Genomic DNA, 18,052 nt, shown 5'->3' on the forward strand with positions numbered 1-18,052 from the left:
GCTCTGTTTCCCCTGGCACCAAGGGAAGAAGGCGGAACTGAAACCAGGCCCAGAGCTGGCTCCGAGGCTATGCCCCTTCCCGGCAACCTCTGGCCACCCCCATTGGCCAGGCTGTCCCTCCCACTGGCCTTAGGGCCCCTCCCACCACCACTCCAGATAAGGCCAGCCCAGGACTGCTTCAGTGGGCAATAGGCACTAGGGCTGGAATGGGGCCGTCGGGCTCCCCATGGCCTTGGGGGCTGCTGCTGCTCGGGCTGCTGCTCCCCCCTGCCTCCCCCTTCTGGCTTTTCAATGTGCTCTTCCCCCCGCACACCACGCCCAAGGCTGAGCTCAGTAACCACACACGGCCCGTCATCCTCGGTAAGCCCCCGCCAGGCCCCTGATGCACCAGGCCAGACCTCGGGGAGCCTGGGCCCCAGCCCCCTGGTAGCAGACCCTGCCAAGGCCCTTCTGCCCCTGCATTCGCCCTGATACCTGCCTCTCTGTTTGAGGGTCCAAAGGCTTCTCCTGCAGAGAAATGAACCCCTTCCCCCACCACACTGTTCCTGTGTCTCTGAGCTGTCTACCCTAGGCGGGTGGAGTTGGGGGCGGGTGTGCCTGAGGGCTTGGCCAGGGCATTACAAGCTGTGGTCAGCTGCAGCCACTCAGCCCCCATCCCAGCAAGGACAAGATGCCCAGCCCAGGAAAACAGAAGAGGCCCATCAAGGCCTGCCTCCTCCTCCGAGGCCCAGCCCCCACTCCCCCATAGCTGTTTGTTCTCACCTTGGACTTAGGCATGAATGGAGAGCCAGGCCAGGTGTTTGCCTTTTGCGGACAGGGGTCAGTGGCCTTGGCCCCTGCACCTTCCCTGCCTGAGGGGAACCTGGGCCCTGGGCTGCTGGGGGGATGGGGTGGGATCCTGTTTATGTAAAGGATCAAGTCCTTAGTTCCTGGAGGTTGAGGGTGTGGGAGATGGAGGGGCGGAGCTGGTCACAAAGCGAGAGGTTGGGGAACAGGCATGGGGGGCGGGGCAAGGGAGGAATCCAAGGAATTCAGAATGAAGGCTAGCGCCCACAGTGCCTGGCTGCCTGGGGAATCAGCTGGAAGCCAAGCTGGATAAACCAGATGTGGTGAACTGGATGTGCTACCGCAAGACGGAGGACTTCTTCACCATCTGGCTGGATCTCAATATATTCCTACCCCTTGGAGTGGACTGCTGGATTGATAACACAAGGTACGTGCCATCCCCTCTGCCCCGGCCCCTACGCTCGGCCCCTTGGCTGCTGGCCTGCTGAGTGTCCCACTGCCCCCAGGGTCGTCTACAACCGCAGCTCTGGGCGCGTGTCCAATGCCCCTGGTGTACAGATCCGTGTCCCTGGCTTTGGGAAGACCTACTCTGTTGAGTACCTGGACAACAACAAGCTGGCAGGTGTGTTTATTGGGGAAGGGGCAGGCTGCAGCCGTGGCCGGCCCACAGGAGCTGTGGCCAGAGCCTCCAGTGCTGCTACCTTCCCCACAGGTTACATGCACACACTGGTGCAGAACCTGGTCAACAACGGGTATGTGCGGGACGAGACGGTGCGGGCCGCCCCCTACGACTGGCGGCTGGAGCCCAGTGAGTGTCTCTGCAGATAGTGGGCTTGGGGCAGGTGGGCCCTGACCCCCCACTGCCCTGACCCCATCCACCCTGCTGCAGGCCAGCAGGAGGAATACTACCGGAAGCTCGCCGGGCTGGTGGAGGAGATGCATGCTGCCTATGGGAAGCCTGTCTTCCTCATTGGTCACAGCCTCGGTTGCCTACACTTGCTCTATTTCTTGCTACGCCAGCCCCAGGCCTGGAAGGACCGCTTCGTCGATGGATTCATCTCTCTTGGGGCTCCCTGGGGGGGCTCCATCAAGCCCATGCTGGTCTTGGCCTCAGGTGAGAGGGCCTCAGACCACCCGTGTCATTGAGGGGCCGGGGGTGGAGGGGGATGAAACTGACCATGGGCCTGCCCTCACTCCTGCTTCTGCTCACAAGGCCTGGCTGACCGTGCTATTTACCACCCCTGAGGCCTGGCCCCTGTCACTGGCCCCTTGAGAGCAGTGAGCCCGGCCTGGCCTGGTAGCTCCTGCCAGAAGTCTGTTTTGGTGGTGTTTCGGTGACAAAAGGAAAGTAAACAGAAAGGAAGTGAACCCTGGCAATCTGACACATGGACTACGTCTGTTCCTTGTGGTCTCAGGGCCTGCCCACTCAGCTTTCAGCGGCCTTCTGCTTCCAGGAGCCCGTTTTCCAGGGATCTGCCTACTGAGGACAGATCTGCCAGAGCCAGGGCCACACCCTAGAAGCCCCTCTGCCCTTCCTGAGAAGTGGCACAGCTACTAACTGTATGAGTACTAACTGTATGCTGGGCACAGCCAGACTCTACCTTCCCCCAGTAGCTCACGATCTGCTGAGGGAAAGACTCCATCAGACTCCATCAATAAGGGCCAAACACAGACACAGTCTAATTTTATCCTTCCCAAGAACATAGCTCTGACCCCTGCATAGCCCCAGGCCACAGGGCCCAACAGACACTTGGCTGAGGGAGAACCACCAGCACCATCCTCCCATCTACACACATATACACCCATCTTCAGGAAACCAACTTCTCCCTCCTTTTGAGGCTCTACAGCTCTGCCCCACAGACGTGCCACCAGGGCCTCTCGTTCACTAAGCACACATTGAACACCTGTTGAATGCCAGGCCTGCTCCGAGTTTGTGGCTTGGAGTCAGCGTTGGAATTGGCCAGGGACAAGACTGAGCATCTGGCTGAGCTTGGGCTGGGAGGCAAGGTGTGGGCCAGAGGTGGCCAGGCTCCCTGACCCACCTGGCTTTGTGTTCACAGGTGACAACCAGGGCATCCCGATCATGTCCAGCATCAAGCTGAGAGAGGAACAGCGTATATCAACGACCTCCCCCTGGATGTTTCCCTCCAGCGAGGCATGGCCTGAGGACCATGTGTTCATTTCCACGCCCGGCATCAACTACACAGGCCGTGACTTCCAGCGCTTCTTTGCAGATGTGCACTTTGAGGAAGGCTGGTACATGTGGCTCCAGTCACGTGACCTACTGGCAGGCCTCCCAGCACCCGGCGTGGAAGTATACTGTCTGTATGGCGTGGGCCTGCCCACACCCCGCACCTACATCTTTGACCACGGCTTCCCCTACACAGACCCCGTGGGGGTGCTCTACGAGGACGGTGATGACACTGTGGCCACACGCAGCACGGAGCTCTGTGCCCACTGGCAGAGCCGCCAGCCACAGCCTGTGCACCTGCTGCCTCTCCATGGGACAGAGCACCTCAACATGGTCTTCAGCAACCAGACTCTGGAGCACATCAATGCCATCCTGCTGGGTACCTACCGACGTAGCACCCCTGAACCCCCAACTGCCAGCCCAGGGCCTCTGCCCTCCGAATAAAGACCTTCTTTTGCTCTCTAAGCTTTGACCTGTGTCCTGTGGGTGGAGGAGGAGGCACTAGTGTGCACCCACTAGGCTTCGCTGAGTAGCAGCCATAGGCCTGGTACTTTGTGGAAGGTCAGGACAAGATGGACTTTGGTGAAGCCTGGGATTGAATATGGAACCCTGAGATGTAGAGCTTCCCACTCTCCTGGATGAGCTGTTTATGTAGGCTGCCTCTGCTCTGGGGATAGGGGACTGGAGGTAGCTGCGCACACAGCTGTCGGATGGGGGCACTTGGAGCCAAGGGCGCAGGGCAGGGAAGAGGTGAGCTGTCCCGCGCCCGCTCCCCAAAGGGCAGGTGGATCCCACCACTAGACAGGGCCTTTTTTTTTTTTAAGGTTTATTTATGGGGGGGCGGGGCAAAGGAGAGGGAGAGGATCTCAAGCAGGCTCCCCGCTGAGCACAAAGCCCACCACAGGGCTGGACCCCACAAACCATGAGATCATGACCTGAGCCAAAATCACGAGTCAAGACGCTCAACCGACTGAGCCACCCAGGTGCCCCCCTAGACAGGGCCTTTTGAGTGCTAAGTGGGTGACAGAAGCGCAAGAGTTTAAAATCTGGGGGAGAGACAGCCACGAATCAGATAATTTCTCTAATGAAGATTTAATTAATGGAGCTAAGTGGTCTGAGAGAAAAGTTTAGGGAGCACCAAGGGGCTGAGTCTTGTGGGTCAGGGAAGGCTTCCCAGAGGAGGTGGTGCCTATTCTGAGATCAGATGGGATGAGAAGGGTACTGTGGGCTGCTGTAAAGACTTGGGTTTGAGCCTAAGAGCAATATGCAGTTGCTGAAGGGGTTAACCAGGGTAAGAGCATAACCAGATTTGCAATCTAGAAAGAGTCCCTTCTCTGCAAGGTAAAGGGTAGCCTGGGGTGGGGGCTGAGGGGCAGGAAGCTTGGGGAAGCCAGGGAGGGTAGTGCAGTATTCAGGGGAGAGACGAGGCTAGCTGAGACTAAAGCAGTGGTTAGGAGAAAGATGTGGACAGATAAAGGGTCATTTGGGAGGAAAACTAAGGCTGGGCCATGGGCAGAGGCAAGCATGCCTCCAGGCCACTAGATGGACAGCCCCACAGCATCCCTCTTGAGAGAGGGAAGACAGCACCTGAGAGAGGGAAGCAGGAAGGATCGGTCACCATGGTGGAGGACTGAGCTTTGGCGTTTCAGGTTTCAGGGAGAAGGCAAAGGCAACAAAAGAGCTGAAAGAAAGAGGGTGCCAAAGGACAAAAGGCAGCCATGCTTGATGTTGTTGGGAGGCAAGTAACAGAAACCTGGCCAGTGTGACAACCTTAGGGCTGAGGGACTTGAGGTTAGAGTTGGGATACTGATAGGAAAAGCTAGGGACTCAGGCTGGAAGGGGGAGGAGCTACTGAACAATGGCCAGACGGAGGCATTTGTCCCTCTGTTCAGAGGACTAGGGAGCAGGATGGAAAGCCAGGCAAGGACATCTCCCCTTTGCCAAGCTGCCCAGGACCAGAGGTGAAGGTGAAAGTGAAAGAGAAGCTGCAGAAGGGGCCAGCCACGCTCTGAGGAAAGGTGAAACCGAAAGCCAGACGCGTCAGAAGGGCTAGGGGGTTGCCTGACAGAGCACCCGACTTTGGCCCTTCTTGCTCCGCTCTGGTCGAACGTAGACCCCCAATCCCTGGACCACCCTGCCCACCTCCAGATGCTGAAGCCAGCGTTAGAGCCCCGAAGGGGCTTCTCCTTCGAGAACTGCCAGAGGTGATGGGGGGGCGGGGGTTGGTCGGGAGCGGTGCTGCCTATGTTCTCCACGAGGGCTTCTGGGAGTGGAAGCCCCAGGGCCTTTATTCCTGGTGGGGGCGGAGGGGCGGCAGCGTGTGCTGGGCGACTTGGGTTCCTGTGCTCCCACCCCTAGAAGTGAGGGAGGCTAGGACAGAGCTGGAGGATGTGACGGATGGGGTCCCAGAAGAGGAACCTCAGCCTGGGCCTCTCCACTCCGTTTCCAGAAATGCATCCTTAGAACGAGTCCTCCCAGGGCTCCGGATCCCTCAGGCACACAGAACCGGTACCACCATCGCGGGCCTTGTGTTCCAAGTGAGCAGGGACTTGGGACTGGAGGGTTTAGAGGGATTGCTGGGGAATCGGACAGGCACTGAGCCAGCGGCCCCTCTCCCTCCCCAGGACGGGGTCATCCTGGGCGCGGATACGCGGGCCACTAGCGATTCGGTTGTGATGGACAAGAACTGCGAGAAGATCCACTTCATCGCCCCCAAAATCTAGTGAGAAATCCCCAACCCCTTTGCCCCACTCAAGAACCGACCCTCGTTCCCATTCCCGGTCCCCGCAGGCCCTAGCCCCGCCCACACCGAACCCCCTCTTCGTTCTCAGCTGCTGTGGGGCTGGAGTAGCCGCGGACGCCGAAATGACCACGCGGCTGGCGGCGTCCAACATGGAGCTACACGCCCTGTCCACGGGCCGGGAGATTCGCGTGGCTACGGTCACGCGCGTTCTGCGCCAGACGCTCTTCCGGTACTGGGGCGGGGCTAAGATGACCCTGAGGAGGGGCCGCTGTAGGGAGGGCGGAACTGAGAGGATGTGGGACAGGAGGAAGGACAGGAGGAAGGGCGGGGCTGCGAGAGCCCCGGAGACCGGAAAAGGCCGACCTAAGAGGAGCTGGGCAACAGGAAGGAGCAATGTTAGTACCGGGGCGCCAGACCACAGGAACGGGCGGGGCTCGGGTCCGAGGGCGGTGTCACGGAGGGGCGGGGCCTGAAGCCCAGGGCTTGGGGCTGACCACGCCCATTCGTGAAAAGGTACCGGGGCCACGTGGGCGCGTCGCTGATAGTGGGCGGAGTAGACTTGACTGGACCGCAGCTCTACAGCGTGCACCCCCACGGCTCCTACAGCCGTCTGCCCTTCACAGCCCTGGGTGAGCGCTTCCGCCCCTTCCCCACGAATCCCGACCCTGCGACCGTGGCCTCACGTTCGTCCCGCGGCCGGGTGGCCACGACTGACCTCAGATGCCCCTCCTATTTGCAGGTTCCGGCCAGGACGCCGCCCTGGCCGTACTGGAGGATCGGTTCCAGCCGAACATGAGGGTAAGCAACCGCTGTCCCTCACTACGCGTTCATTGATGGGTAGGGCACGCGGGAGCTCTGGTAACACAAAGGTGAGGTATCATGGCCTAGTCTAGAGGTTAGGGAAGGCTTCTTGGAGGTGACGACTGAATGGAGACTGAGGGGCCAGTGGAGTCCGAGTGAAGAAGCGCTGTTCCAGCAGACGACCGTCAGTGCCAGTCCTGGAGAAGTCAAAGCTCAGGACCCTTTGAAGCTGAGGGAGGAGGTAACGGGCAAGTGGAGTCTGGAGTCTGGATTTTGTTTAGGGTGGGATGAAAGTGGATGACATGTGTTGCTTCATAGGTGCCTAAGGTCCAAAAGGGAAAAAGCAGTGAGCCAGTAGATTGGGGAGCAAGACCACATTGGTTGGGTGGACAGCACTGGAAGCAGAACCACAAGTTTAAGTGACTCAAGAGAAGTTTGTGAAGATGGGGCACTGGGAACACAGCGTCTCTGGAGAGAGGGAGGCAGAGACCAGGGCAAGGGAGCTTGGGGTCGATGGGGGTATAGGGAAACAGAGGAGTCTGGGTATGAGCAAATGGTAAATAATCTGGGCTTCGAGATGAACAAAACCTCTAGGCTGTAGCCTGAAGATGATACCAGAAGGGTCCATCGGGCCTCAAGCACACATATCATCACAGCTGGAGGCCGCGCAGGAGCTGCTAGTGGAAGCTGTCACTGCAGGGATCCTGGGTGACCTGGGCTCTGGGGGCAGTGTGGATGCATGTGTGATAATGCGGACCGGTGCCAAGCTTCTGAGAACATTAAGCTCACCCACAAAGCCCATAGAGAGGTGGGAGCATGGGAGATGGGGGACTGCTGGGGAGGATGGGGCAGTAGCAGGGGAGATGGGGGCTGCAAGAAGAGGATGGGCCACATGATGGGCCCAAGTTGAGAGGCCGTCCCTCTCCTCTCCCAGGCCCAGCCACTACCACTTTGCCCCTGGGACCACAGCTGTGCTGTCCCAGACAGTGAAGCCACTGACCCTGGAGCTGCTGGAGGAAACCGTGCAGGCCATGGAAGTGGAGTGAAGTAGGATGATGCTTAGGGCTTGGAACAAGGGGGGAGTAAACCCAGGAAATACAAAACACCTAAACAGGGCTCCTGGGTGGCCCACTCAGTTAAGCATCTGCCTTCAGCTCAGGTCATGATCCCAGAGTCCTGGGATCGAGCCCCGCATCGGGCTCTCCTCTCCACGGGAAACCTGCTTCTCCCTCTCCCACTCCCCCTGCTTTTCCCCTCTCTCGCTGTGTCTGTCTCTGTCAAATAAATAAATAAAATCTTTAAAAAACAAAAAAACCAAAACACCTAAACAGATGGCTGTGTTCCTGGGTGGAGGGGGAGACAAGCAGCCATCAGGACTCTGTGGCTAATGTACACCTGCAGGGCCACTCCCTGCATGGCTCCAGGGCCTGGCCTAAGAGGTGCCCTTTACCCATCGCCTTAGGCATCTACTCCTCCAGAACCCCAGCCCTGGCAAGCATTGCAGCTCAAGGTGGAAAGCCCGCTCCTGACTCTCTACACCATAGAGGTCCCTCTACCACTCCAGTGCCTTGCTCTTGCCCTCTAGTCCACTGGGGACTGTTGTAAAACCCAGAAGGCCCCACACACTGCCCCACCTACAGCCTTTACCTGGCTCATCAGTGTCCCATGGCAAAGCCCACACCTCTGTCAAGGAGGCCCCCATGGACCCCACAGAGTTAGCCCTCAATGCTGATAGAGGAGCTGCTCCCTGACTCTAAGGGCAAGTTCTCACAGAACACTCCTCACCCCTGAAATACCTTTGCGCAACCGCTCACCTGACCAGGCACACCCTGAGGTGCTAACACCAAACAGGACTTCTATTTGCACGTGCTGAGCTGTGAAGGGAGGGGGGGAATGACCTCCCAAGTTTGCTGGGCTGACAGGCGTCACAGGGCTCATGCAGAGAGAGATGACATGACACATTTATCCAGCAAACCTTTGCTGAGCACCCACTGAGGCCAGCCTAGGTGCCATGTGCTGGCAGGAGCATCCTGCCCTCAGAACAGCTGATTCCACTGGAGCTTCGGAACTGTTAAGAGTCTGCCCAACCCCTGGGGAGGGTCTACTCTGAGCTGGACTTCCCTGGGCTCCTGATTGTGCTTTTCCCCCCAGTATTTTATTATGAAGATTTTTAAACATAGAAGCTGAAAGAATTGCATTGAACACCTATATACCCACAGTCGACTTTACAGTTACTATTGTTGTGTTTGCTTGATCACATTTCCATCCCTCTGTTCAACCATTAGCACATCTTATTTTTTTTGACTGAAGTTTGGGGTCAGTTGGCACCCCCCACACCTCTAGGAGCCCAGTCAACTTACCCATTGCAGGTTTGCACACAGGGCTGTCTTCTCTTCCTCAGATGGGCTGTGGACACCAAGAGCTTGCCCACGGGAGCCCCAAGGCCTGGAGGCTGTCAGAGATTTGAGGGCTGTCACCCTTGCACCTGTAACTTCCATCCAGGGTCAGCCAGTCACCAAGGGCTCACACCTTACCCTACTGTGTACCAGGCCTCTCCCAGGCGTCATCTCATCAGTAAGAGTGTGGGCTTCAGAACCAGATGACGGTTTGGGTCCAAACGCACCCAGTGTGCTGTGGGAGAGTCACCATCTCTTTGGGCAAACGGACTCCTGTTCCAAGTTGGTGAGAAATCACTGAGATGCGGTTAGATTTGTGACCTGCCAGAACCCCTGTCCTGGCCGCATGGCCCTGGCCCTCCACAGCACAGCTGGACATTCCCTCCACCCATCAGGAACACCCCTGGGTGCTGAGCACACCTCTCTGTCTGTGCCCCTGACAGCCCTAAGAAACTTCCCTGACCCCAGCCACCAGGTAGTCCACACAGACCTAACTTAACCGTTTAAGTCCTTGCTACTCAGCACTCAACACCTGGGATGTGAGGTGGTTCAGGGAGCCAATCAGAGACCAGGCTCTGGGGGGTGGAGGTGAGAGCCCCACACCTGGGCTCTATCTGATAAAGTCTAGGCCTGGGTCCAGGACCTTGGCCTAGAGACCCTCCTCCTGACCAGAGCATGGGAGGGGGCTGAGCCCACACAGCTGGCTTGGTCTCAGGCCTAGGACTTTTGCCCAAGGACGAGGAGAACCATAAAAGCAGGTCCAGCTCTCAACCTCATGCCTGCCACAATTTTGCTGCTCAGTCTGACCCTTAACTTGGTCCTCCTCGGCTCCTCCTGGGGTGAGTGGGCCTGGACTAGCCCTGATGACCAGCCCTAAAGCAACCCGGCTCCTAAAACCAGCCCAGGCTTCCTGCCCAGGGGCTCGGGGAAGGAGTTGGACTGGCTGGAAGGGAACCAGGTGAACAGAGTGGGGAAAGGAAAAAGGATGTGCCAGGGTTGCGGGAGGGTCGGGGCAAGAGGTGGGCAGGGACTGGTCTCACAAATGGGACAGGAGATCAGGCCAGAGCTGGGAGCCAGGGAGGGTTTAGGAAGCTGAGAAGTGAAGGTTGGACGTGTAGTTTAGGGAGAAGCCTCTCGCTGTTGAGGCTGGAGCAGGTGGCGAAGCCAGGGAGGAGACTATCCCAGGGGTCAGGAAAAAAATGGCCTGAGTTGGAGGGTGGGGGTGAAGTTGGGGAACAATGGGAAGTAAGGGTGGAGAGAGATGTTAGAGAACGGACAGAATTTGGGGACATAGGTAACCAAGATACCTAGAGATTCTCAGGGTGAGAAGGGGTAGTGACGAGCCCTCTCAATTTGGACCCAGGAGGAGGTGGGGAGAGGTGGTGGGGTTGTGGGGGTGTGGGAAGTAGGTCCTCACCATCCCAATGGCCAGGCTGCGGCATTCCTGCTATCAAGCCGGCACTGAGCTTCAGCCAGAGGGTTGTCAACGGAGAGAATGCAGTGTCGGGCTCCTGGCCCTGGCAGGTGTCCCTGCAGGTACATGCACCCCAGGGGTGGGGCAGGGTACCAGGTGCTTCATGCCTAGGTGCAGCCTGAGCCCACCCCTACTTCTGACCCCTGACCCCAGGACAGAAGCGGCTTCCACTTCTGCGGGGGTTCCCTCATCAGCCAGTCTTGGGTGGTCACTGCTGCCCACTGCAATGTCAGGTGAGTACTCCCACTCTACCTGCCCCCGAGCCCACCTCTCCCCACCTCCTTCCCCCGGATGCCCCTCTCTTGTCACTCTGCCCTCCCTGCGGCTGCCCAACCCCACTCTCACTGCAGCCCTGGCCGCCACGTTGTTGTCCTGGGCGAGTACGACCGATCATCCAATGCTGAGCCTTTGCAGGTCCTGTCCATCTCAAAGGTGAGTATTTAGGCTACAGACATGGAAAGGAAGAGTGGACGGGGCCGGGGCGGGGGCCTCTGGGGATGAGGAATTCAGGGCATGCCCTAAGCTAGCCCCCTCAGCAACCATCAACCCTGGGGGGCCTATGCGCACCACCATCCTACGTGGCCCCTTCCTGGTTCCACAGGCCATCACGCACCCTTTCTGGAACCCCACCACCCTAAACAATGACCTGACACTACTGAAGCTTGCCTCCCCTGCCCGGTACACAAAACGCGTCTCACCAGTCTGCCTGGCTTCCCCAGATGAGGCGCTGCCTGCAGGCTTCAAGTGCGCCACCACTGGCTGGGGACGCCTCAGCGGCGTGGGTAGGAACTCGGGCCAAAGATCTGGGTGAGAGGGCCAGGGTGGGAAGCAGTCATCCAGGGCCCAACCATCCCCTTCTGGCCCCTAGGCAATACGACCCCAGTGCGCTTACAGCAGGTGGCTCTGCCCCTGGTCACCGTGAATCAGTGCAGGCAGTACTGGGGCTCACGCATCACCGACTCCATGATCTGTGCAGGCGGCGCAGGGGCCTCCTCATGCCAGGTGAGCATCAGCCCCCTGTCCTGTCCTCTGCACCGCCCTGTGGCACCCCCTCATCCCCACGCTGACTACTCTCCTCTCCCTCCCTCAGGGAGACTCCGGAGGCCCTCTCGTCTGCCAGAAAGGGAACACATGGGTGCTTACTGGCATCGTCTCGTGGGGTACCAGCAACTGCAACGTGCGCCAGCCTGCCATATACACTCGGGTTAGTAAGTTCAGCACCTGGATCAACCAGGTCACAGCCTACAACTAAGCCTACCACAGGCCCTCTCCCCACCTCAATCCAATAAAGACCCCATGCTCTGTCCTCTTGTGTATTCTTGTCTGTCCTTTCAAGGGAAAGGAGAGACTCTCGGGAGTCCCCCTCCCCACTTGGGACTCTGACTTCTGGCATGGCAGATGTTGAGTCAGATCTTCCTAGAGTAGCCATGCCAAGGCCAGGCCCCCCATCTCTCCTCTTCCTAGGTAACCCCCTGGTCCACAGCAAGGAGCCTGGGCTGTCAGAATGGATGGGGAGCCTTCCCTGGGGAGGGCAGCCTGTTTATTGAATACAGAGGATACATTTACAACCGGGGTACACAAAATAAATAACTGCACATTCTCCAGCCATGGTCCATGGCATAAAGGCCCAATCTCCAAATGCCCTCTATCTTACCCTTAGGACCAGACCTACCTTGGACAAGAGAGGAAATAAATCCCCAGGGCTTCAGGCCCCCGAGGCACTTGGGGAAATGGGGGGAATTCTGAGGCCACAGGACTTGGGCTCTCTGCTGCCTTGTGCCAGGAGCACTGGAGATGGGAGGAGATGTATAAGGCACAACTGGCTTGGCCCAGAGTGGTCTCTTTGGCTTTGTTTCTCACTGGAGGTGGCACATGCAGAAAGAGGAGAGCCTGGCCCAAGGCTACCCACTGGGAGCAACAGTGAGGGCCAATCCCTCCCTGGCAGAGGCCCTGCAGTCTAGCTAAGGCTAAAGCTGGGCCCCAGCTCCTTCCTACCCACTGAAAGCAGCTGTGGAGGAAGGGGACTTGGGTTCCAGCCTGGTTTGGGGCGGGGGGTGCAGGGGAGGCACCATGACTGACATCGGGATGGTCTGGCTCAGGCCTCTGGGAAAGCAGCCACCCAATTCCACCCACCTCCTGCAGGGGCTCCCTCCAGCCTGAGATGCAGCAGAGCCCAAGCTGGAAGGGTAATGCTGTGAAAGAAAGCAGGGCCAGGCTGGACCAGGCAAGGCCAGCTGTGAGAAGGCCAGGGCCCCAGGCACTCAGGGTTCAGAGGCAGGTCACACAGTACGGCTAAGTTCCAACTGGAGCTGCGCAGCAGCTCAGCAGAAGGGGAGTGCTGAGCAGCCTGGGGACCTTTCCTCACTACAGCAGCTCCTTCCCACTTTCTCTAGAGGATGAAGGATGAGCGCAGTGGTCAGTCCTAGGCTGCCCATACTCATGTCAGACACTAGATGGCGCCCTCATGCAGTTTCGAGGAGGGAACAGCAGAGCCTGAAGGGAAGGGGCAATGCGCGGTACCAAGGGTGGAACCAGGGCTGACACTGGAATCTTGATGGGGCGCTCCCTGGGAAGCCCCTGGCCCCTGCCTTGGCCCTGGTGCCCCCATTCCCCAGGTAGCAGCAGTGGGGCTCCCTTTAATCCCCCACAGTTGGGAAGGAGGCACCCAGGGAATAGAATGGGCATCCAAGGTGGGGGGAGAAGTGTATATAGCGGGCTCTGCAAAGAAGGCACTGAGAGCAGTGGGCTGGTGGGCAGGAGGTCTCTCACTGGCAGAGAGAGGCTGGAGCCTGGAACAAGCCTGCTACCAACATGGCCACATAGTCAAGAAGGGCCAAGGACCATGCCATGGCCCTACCATCAGAGGTTCTAGCCAGTCCTGGGGCCAGGAGGGGTCCCTGGAGGCACCATGAAGGAAGGCAGATCTTGGGTGGGAGGTGGGGGACTGTCTGGACTTAGCCAGGGGCTGAGAGTCCAGCTGAGGCACAAGCTTTGTGCCTCCCTGGCCTCTCACTGGGGCACAGATCAGGATGCAATGGAATATGGGGGGCCAGAGAAGGTTCAGTGAAGAGGGTTTCAGAAGTAACTGTCCCAAAGAGTCCTGGGACCACAGGACACCCTCTGCCCGGCACTACATGCCTCTTTGGTCTTGGGGAAGAGCCAAGGGGTGAGGGAGCCTGAAGGCCATGTCCTACCCCTTCCCCAACTTCTAGCAGAGCAGTTGCCCACCAAAAAGAGCCCTGGTGCCAGGCCAGGCTCCCAGTTCAGAGCGCTCACAGACCCCTAGGCTCCCTCCACTCTCACACCAGGCTCAGGCCCAGGATGAGGATGGGGGCTGCTGAAGGGACAGGGAAGGGGCGGGGGCCATTCACCTGCCACTGGCCATACAGGCCCATCTCCAGAGAGGGCATGGGGCCCCAGGGGCCCGGCAACGCATGGCCCAGCTGGGACCGCGGCCCGTCCACACCGCAGCCCCGCGGCTCAGCCATTGTACTGCTGCTGGTAGCGCAGGTTGAGCTCCCGCAGTTCCCGCTCCCGCACGCGGCGCGACTTGTTGGAGCGTGTAGAGCGGCTGGAACGCGTGGACTGGGCTGATTTGGTGCTCTGGCAGCGTGAGGAAGCACGTTTGAGGAGGTTCTGGGAGATGGAGCGGTGCAGATTCTTCATGGATGAAGAGGCTGCCATGCTCACCACCCATGGGTGCCTCAGGGCCTGCAGCGCAGTCATGCGGGCGCCGGGGTCCACTGTCAGCAGGCGGTCAATGAAGTCCTTGGCCAGATTGGACACACTGGGCCAGGGCTAGAGGCCAAGGACAAGCATTAGAGCAAGAGCACTCAACATGCTCTCCCCATCCTGACGATGCCACCAGCACGGCACTGAGAACCGTCCTGCATTCCCGCACTCTCCCCCTGGAGAAAGGCCCTGCCCGGCTCCTCCCAAGTGCAGCGTTCTGGGCCTCCCCCTCCCACCCAACACCGGCCCACGCCACCAAGCAGCGGCTGTTCTGAGTAAGGAGTCCACACGACAAATAGGAGAAGGACCTGCTCCCCTCCCCAAGCAGCAAACTCCTAAGTGCCCTGGACTCAAAGCCTGGCTCCGGAAGGTGGCCCTTATCAAGACCCGCCAGCTACCCCAGGATCACTATAACTCAGGGGGATGTAAAGAGGATGACCCAAACTTTCTACCATATCCTGAGCCAGACTTAAGGTCCCAACCCAGGATGGCCATACCAGGTTACGTAGCAGGGAACTTCCTAGTCTTTAAAGAGAGGACCCATCCTCCATCCGACTGACAAAGTGGAGATGGACGACGAATGCATTGCCCAGATCAGCCTCCGCCTCTCGGCCATGGGGAGAAAAGGAAATAATTCAAGGCAACTAGATTTCTCTATCTGCTGAGAGGGCAGGGGAGCTCTTGGGGGACAGGAGGGACCAGGTGACCTTCCTTCCAGTCTTCATGACCTCTTGGAACCACACGGGGCGGCAGGGGAGCGGGGCTGGCAGTGCTCTGCACCAGCCTCCTTTTGGTACCTTCTGTCCTCAGGGGGACACTGCACCAAGCCTGCTCTGCTGCACGCCCCCGTGGCTGCTGCATCTCAGCCACACGCCAAGCAGCTGTCTGTCCCAGGCCTCAGTCTGGACAGCTTGTACAGACATTCACCTGGTGGAGTCCTTAGGTTCTCAGGGTAAAGGACACTTACTCAGGCTTTCTCTTAGCCCCCAGAGCTAAGCAATTATTCCAGTGATTGCAAGTTGATTGTTCGTTCCCATTAGACCATGCTAAGCTGGATGAGCCCCCGTGCCCGGTGCCAGGCATACAGAGGCCCTCGAGCCCCTCTGCTGGAGGAGGGCAGACACAGTGCCATTCTGAGTCCCTGTCTTCTGGGGGCCCTGTGGCACATGCTCGGATATTCCCAAAGGGGGGGCGGTTAGGACCTTTGTTGAGCCTGCTGCAGAAGATTTGGCTGGGATGTCACGGGCACCATCACCCTCCTTCCTGCCAAATGAGGTCTGCCTGTTCCACCTAAAGGTTCCCTTCTCCTGAACTCACTCTCCAGGGGGATTCAGGAGTATCTCAGAGCCCACATTCGGGGCAGCTGCACACCCCTTCAGCAGATACATTTCACACTGACTACTGCTACCCCCCAGTTCAGCTTTTTTTTTTTTTTTTAAGATTTATTCATTTATTTGACAGAGAGAGAGAGAGACCAAGCATAAGCAGGGGGAGCAGCAGAGGCAGAGAAAGAGGCAGGCTCTCCCCTGAGCAGGGAGCCCGATACGGGGCTCGATCCCAGGACCCTGGGATCATAACCTGAGCTGAAGGCAGACGCTCAACTGACTAAGCCACCCAGATGCCCCCCCCACCCCCAGTTCAGCTTCCCTGACCTCCAATTCTTCCCCAATGCCCTTCCCCACTTATATACAGGGGGTGGAGGGGGCACCAAGGAGAACACTCTTCTGGAGTTCTGAAGAAGGGGTGGGGCTACTTGCGGATGCTACCCTAACCTGCTTTTCGGAAGGCAAATCTCAACTTCCACTAAACTGAACTGGTAGAAAATGTCAGACCACACTCCTGACCAGCCACCTGACAGGGTCCTCGTCACCAGTGGGCCTGCTCCCAGTGACTCCTGGGGAGATAACTGTCCTCAGGAGGAGGGCAGTCAGGGCCTCGGGACACGCAGCCAGGGAAGCCATGAATACCTTGCTGAGAGCAGTGAGGGGGCACAGAGGGGCAGAGGGCTCCATACACAGCCTGGTCCAAGTTTCCCTGCAGGCCTGCACAGCCCGGGGCTCCGGTACTGAGGCTGACATACAGCGTGACTGGACTAGACAGTTGCCACAGCGGGTTTTGGCTCAGAGGTCAAGAAAGCCTCATGGCTGGCTGCTGCCACCTGAACACGAGAGGCCAGCCCGGATAAACCGCAGACACTCACTGTAGCCCCCGTCGCTCACTTAAAAGAGATGGAAAGAGGCAGGCATAATGGGGCAGATGGACAGAGCAAAACCTGAAAGCTGAGCAGGCTGGGTCATGGGAATACCTGTGCTGCCCTACGAGCTCTTCTGGTCTCCAGGAAAAAGGGAAATCACTGGGTAACACAGTGCAGCTGAGTCCGGCCTCTTGGTGCGCCAGCCCAAAGACAGAATGGGCAGCCCAGGGGAGCCAAACAGAGCTGGCACATGGGTTCTGCCCCTGCCCCTTGGTCCAGCCAAGACAGAAGAGGGGCAACTCCTCTGCCGACAAGAGAATAAAGAATGGTGAAGCTAGACTTACAAGCCAGGAACCTAAAAATGGATGGATCAGAGGCACCCCCACTTCACATCCACACCCAGTCAAACGAAGGCCCCCTGCAGCTCCAGACTAGTCCAGTGCGGTCTTCGGTGGGCCTCTCACCAGACCTATCCTGGGAGCTTAAGCACTTCCATCTCCAGAGTGGCACAGGCTCACACCAGGCATCGACCCCTGCTGCTCACCGAGCGGCCAGCCCGTTAGTGACAAAGTGAGCCAGACTGATCTGCACCTCCTGCTCCCCAAGACGTCTGCCTCTCCAATTACTGTGTACACACAGCTGTGTGCAGAATGCTGACGAACTCATTTGTCTGAGGGCCAGCCCTGCGCTCTCCTCATCTTTGAAGAGCTGTGGACAGCTGGGCCAGGTGGGACCCCCAAGCCAATGTGACTTGAGCCATCCTGACCTGAGAATCAGGCCGTGCCAATAGCACCCAGCCTAACCCCCACACACTGAGGAACTAGCAGCAGGAAGGCAGGCGAGCCAAACACAGGAAAGTGGTCCTCAACCCAGCCCACTGACAGCGAGACAGGGGCTCAGAATGCTCATCAGAACGGTGGCCCCTGGGAGCCCTGCCAAGTCCTCGAACAGCACTCAGCACGGAAATGCAAGGCTTTCCACACTCCCCCAGGGCCATGCTTCTGGCCAAATCCAATTTAGTACCTCCTTAGAAAGTATTCAACACCCGCAGACCAACCCAACATGCTTGGGCCTCTGGAGCCCCATGAGTATGTCTGTCAGCCTATGACTGCCTGGCTGGGTAGCATTCTGGGCATGAGAAAAAGAATAATGATAAAGAGTCATGCCTTTCAGTTTCCACAGCTCTAGCTTCTGGCTCTGGGTAAAGAACAGAACTCTCACCTCAGTAAACTTGGAGCCAAGTCAGGGATACATGTGAGGCTCAGGTGGCTGACAGAAGGGACAGGCTCCAGGTATCACCTGACCAGTCTCCCAGAGGCTTCTACCTGTTTCCAGGCTGACCCAGAGCACAGGGCATGGAAGGGAATGTTAAATGTCTGTCTGCCTTGCCTCCAGACTCAGGTTTCCCTCTGCTGTGGGATCACAGGGCAACTTCAATACCCAAGGTGAGAGCCTACACCCTCCTTTCCATGAGCCTCTTCTGAGCTGTGTGGGTGAAGGGCTGGGCCCCATCCTGAGAGGACAAGGAGAGGCTGTGGGAGGAGGGACATCACTTCCTGACCATCAAGCTGGCTCTCATTTTCCCTAGGCTGTAGCCCCCAGAATCCTTATCCCTTTGTAGTTAGGGTACCTTTTTTTTTTTTTTTTAAACTAAGCTCTAGGCCCAATGTGGGGCCCAACATAGGGCTTGAACTCATGACACTGAGATCAAGAGTTTTGTGTTCTACTGACTGAG

At 58.2% G+C, this 18,052-nt stretch overlaps 4 protein-coding genes across 6 annotated transcripts in view; 3 read left to right on the forward strand and 1 right to left on the reverse strand.

The window, feature by feature from the left end:
• Positions 1 to 184: 184 nt before the first annotated feature.
• Positions 185 to 3,440, forward strand: LCAT (lecithin-cholesterol acyltransferase). 2 transcript variants are annotated; one of them, XM_035024937.1, is made up of 6 exons: positions 185 to 360; positions 1,057 to 1,213; positions 1,293 to 1,408; positions 1,499 to 1,594; positions 1,676 to 1,900; positions 2,847 to 3,440. In XM_035024937.1, the coding sequence occupies exons 1-6, from the start codon at positions 207 to 209 to the stop codon at positions 3,419 to 3,421; spliced, it is 1,323 nt and encodes a 440-aa protein (XP_034880828.1). In that variant the 5' UTR covers positions 185 to 206; the 3' UTR covers positions 3,422 to 3,440. The 2 variants fall into 2 exon arrangements, with proteins under 2 accessions (XP_034880828.1, XP_034880829.1); XM_035024938.1 differs by having other exon boundaries at positions 344 to 360; positions 1,036 to 1,213; positions 2,847 to 3,439.
• A 1,409-nt stretch (positions 3,441 to 4,849) lies between these two features.
• Positions 4,850 to 7,619, forward strand: PSMB10 (proteasome 20S subunit beta 10). 2 transcript variants are annotated; one of them, XM_035024941.1, is made up of 8 exons: positions 4,850 to 5,181; positions 5,427 to 5,514; positions 5,602 to 5,699; positions 5,809 to 5,949; positions 6,234 to 6,349; positions 6,460 to 6,518; positions 7,178 to 7,329; positions 7,456 to 7,619. In XM_035024941.1, the coding sequence occupies exons 1-8, from the start codon at positions 5,126 to 5,128 to the stop codon at positions 7,565 to 7,567; spliced, it is 822 nt and encodes a 273-aa protein (XP_034880832.1). In that variant the 5' UTR covers positions 4,850 to 5,125; the 3' UTR covers positions 7,568 to 7,619. The 2 variants fall into 2 exon arrangements, with proteins under 2 accessions (XP_034880832.1, XP_034880833.1); XM_035024942.1 differs by lacking the exon at positions 7,178 to 7,329 and having other exon boundaries at positions 4,852 to 5,181.
• A 178-nt stretch (positions 7,620 to 7,797) lies between these two features.
• On the forward strand, positions 7,798 to 11,643 carry CTRL (chymotrypsin like). Its single transcript, XM_035024943.1, has 7 exons — positions 7,798 to 9,756; positions 10,350 to 10,453; positions 10,545 to 10,624; positions 10,742 to 10,823; positions 10,993 to 11,173; positions 11,260 to 11,393; positions 11,482 to 11,643. Exons 1-7 carry the CDS (start codon positions 9,693 to 9,695, stop codon positions 11,641 to 11,643), a joined length of 807 nt encoding a protein of 268 aa, XP_034880834.1. The 5' UTR covers positions 7,798 to 9,692.
• Positions 11,644 to 11,888: 245 nt separating this feature from the next.
• Positions 11,889 to 18,052, reverse strand: part of PSKH1 (protein serine kinase H1) — a 27,302-nt gene continuing 21,138 nt past the window's right edge. Inside the window, exon 3 of the mRNA XM_035024939.1 lies at positions 11,889 to 14,189. Within this exon, the coding sequence (XP_034880830.1) occupies positions 13,872 to 14,189 (318 nt within the window). The 3' untranslated portion in view covers positions 11,889 to 13,871. The remainder of the gene's footprint in view (positions 14,190 to 18,052) is intronic.

The sequence above is a fragment of the Mirounga leonina genome, unplaced genomic scaffold, assembly GCF_011800145.1.
Source record: "Mirounga leonina isolate KUSES-001 unplaced genomic scaffold, KU_Mleo_1.0 Mir_180, whole genome shotgun sequence".
Classification (NCBI taxonomy): Eukaryota; Metazoa; Chordata; class Mammalia; order Carnivora; family Phocidae; genus Mirounga; species Mirounga leonina.

Coding starts and splice junctions, on each gene's coding strand:
- LCAT (XM_035024937.1), top strand. CDS start 207: ATGGGGCCGTCGGGCTCCCCATGGCCTTGGGGGCTGCTGCTGCTCGGG. Junction 361..1,056: donor CACACGGCCCGTCATCCTCG/GTAAGCCCCCGC, acceptor TAGCGCCCACAG/TGCCTGGCTGCCTGGGGAAT. Junction 1,595..1,675: donor CGACTGGCGGCTGGAGCCCA/GTGAGTGTCTCT, acceptor ACCCTGCTGCAG/GCCAGCAGGAGGAATACTAC.
- PSMB10 (XM_035024941.1), top strand. CDS start 5,126: ATGCTGAAGCCAGCGTTAGAGCCCCGAAGGGGCTTCTCCTTCGAGAAC. Junction 5,700..5,808: donor TTCATCGCCCCCAAAATCTA/GTGAGAAATCCC, acceptor CTTCGTTCTCAG/CTGCTGTGGGGCTGGAGTAG. Junction 5,950..6,233: donor CTGCGCCAGACGCTCTTCCG/GTACTGGGGCGG, acceptor ATTCGTGAAAAG/GTACCGGGGCCACGTGGGCG.
- CTRL (XM_035024943.1), top strand. CDS start 9,693: ATGCCTGCCACAATTTTGCTGCTCAGTCTGACCCTTAACTTGGTCCTC. Junction 9,757..10,349: donor CCTCCTCGGCTCCTCCTGGG/GTGAGTGGGCCT, acceptor CCCAATGGCCAG/GCTGCGGCATTCCTGCTATC. Junction 11,394..11,481: donor CAGGGGCCTCCTCATGCCAG/GTGAGCATCAGC, acceptor TCCCTCCCTCAG/GGAGACTCCGGAGGCCCTCT.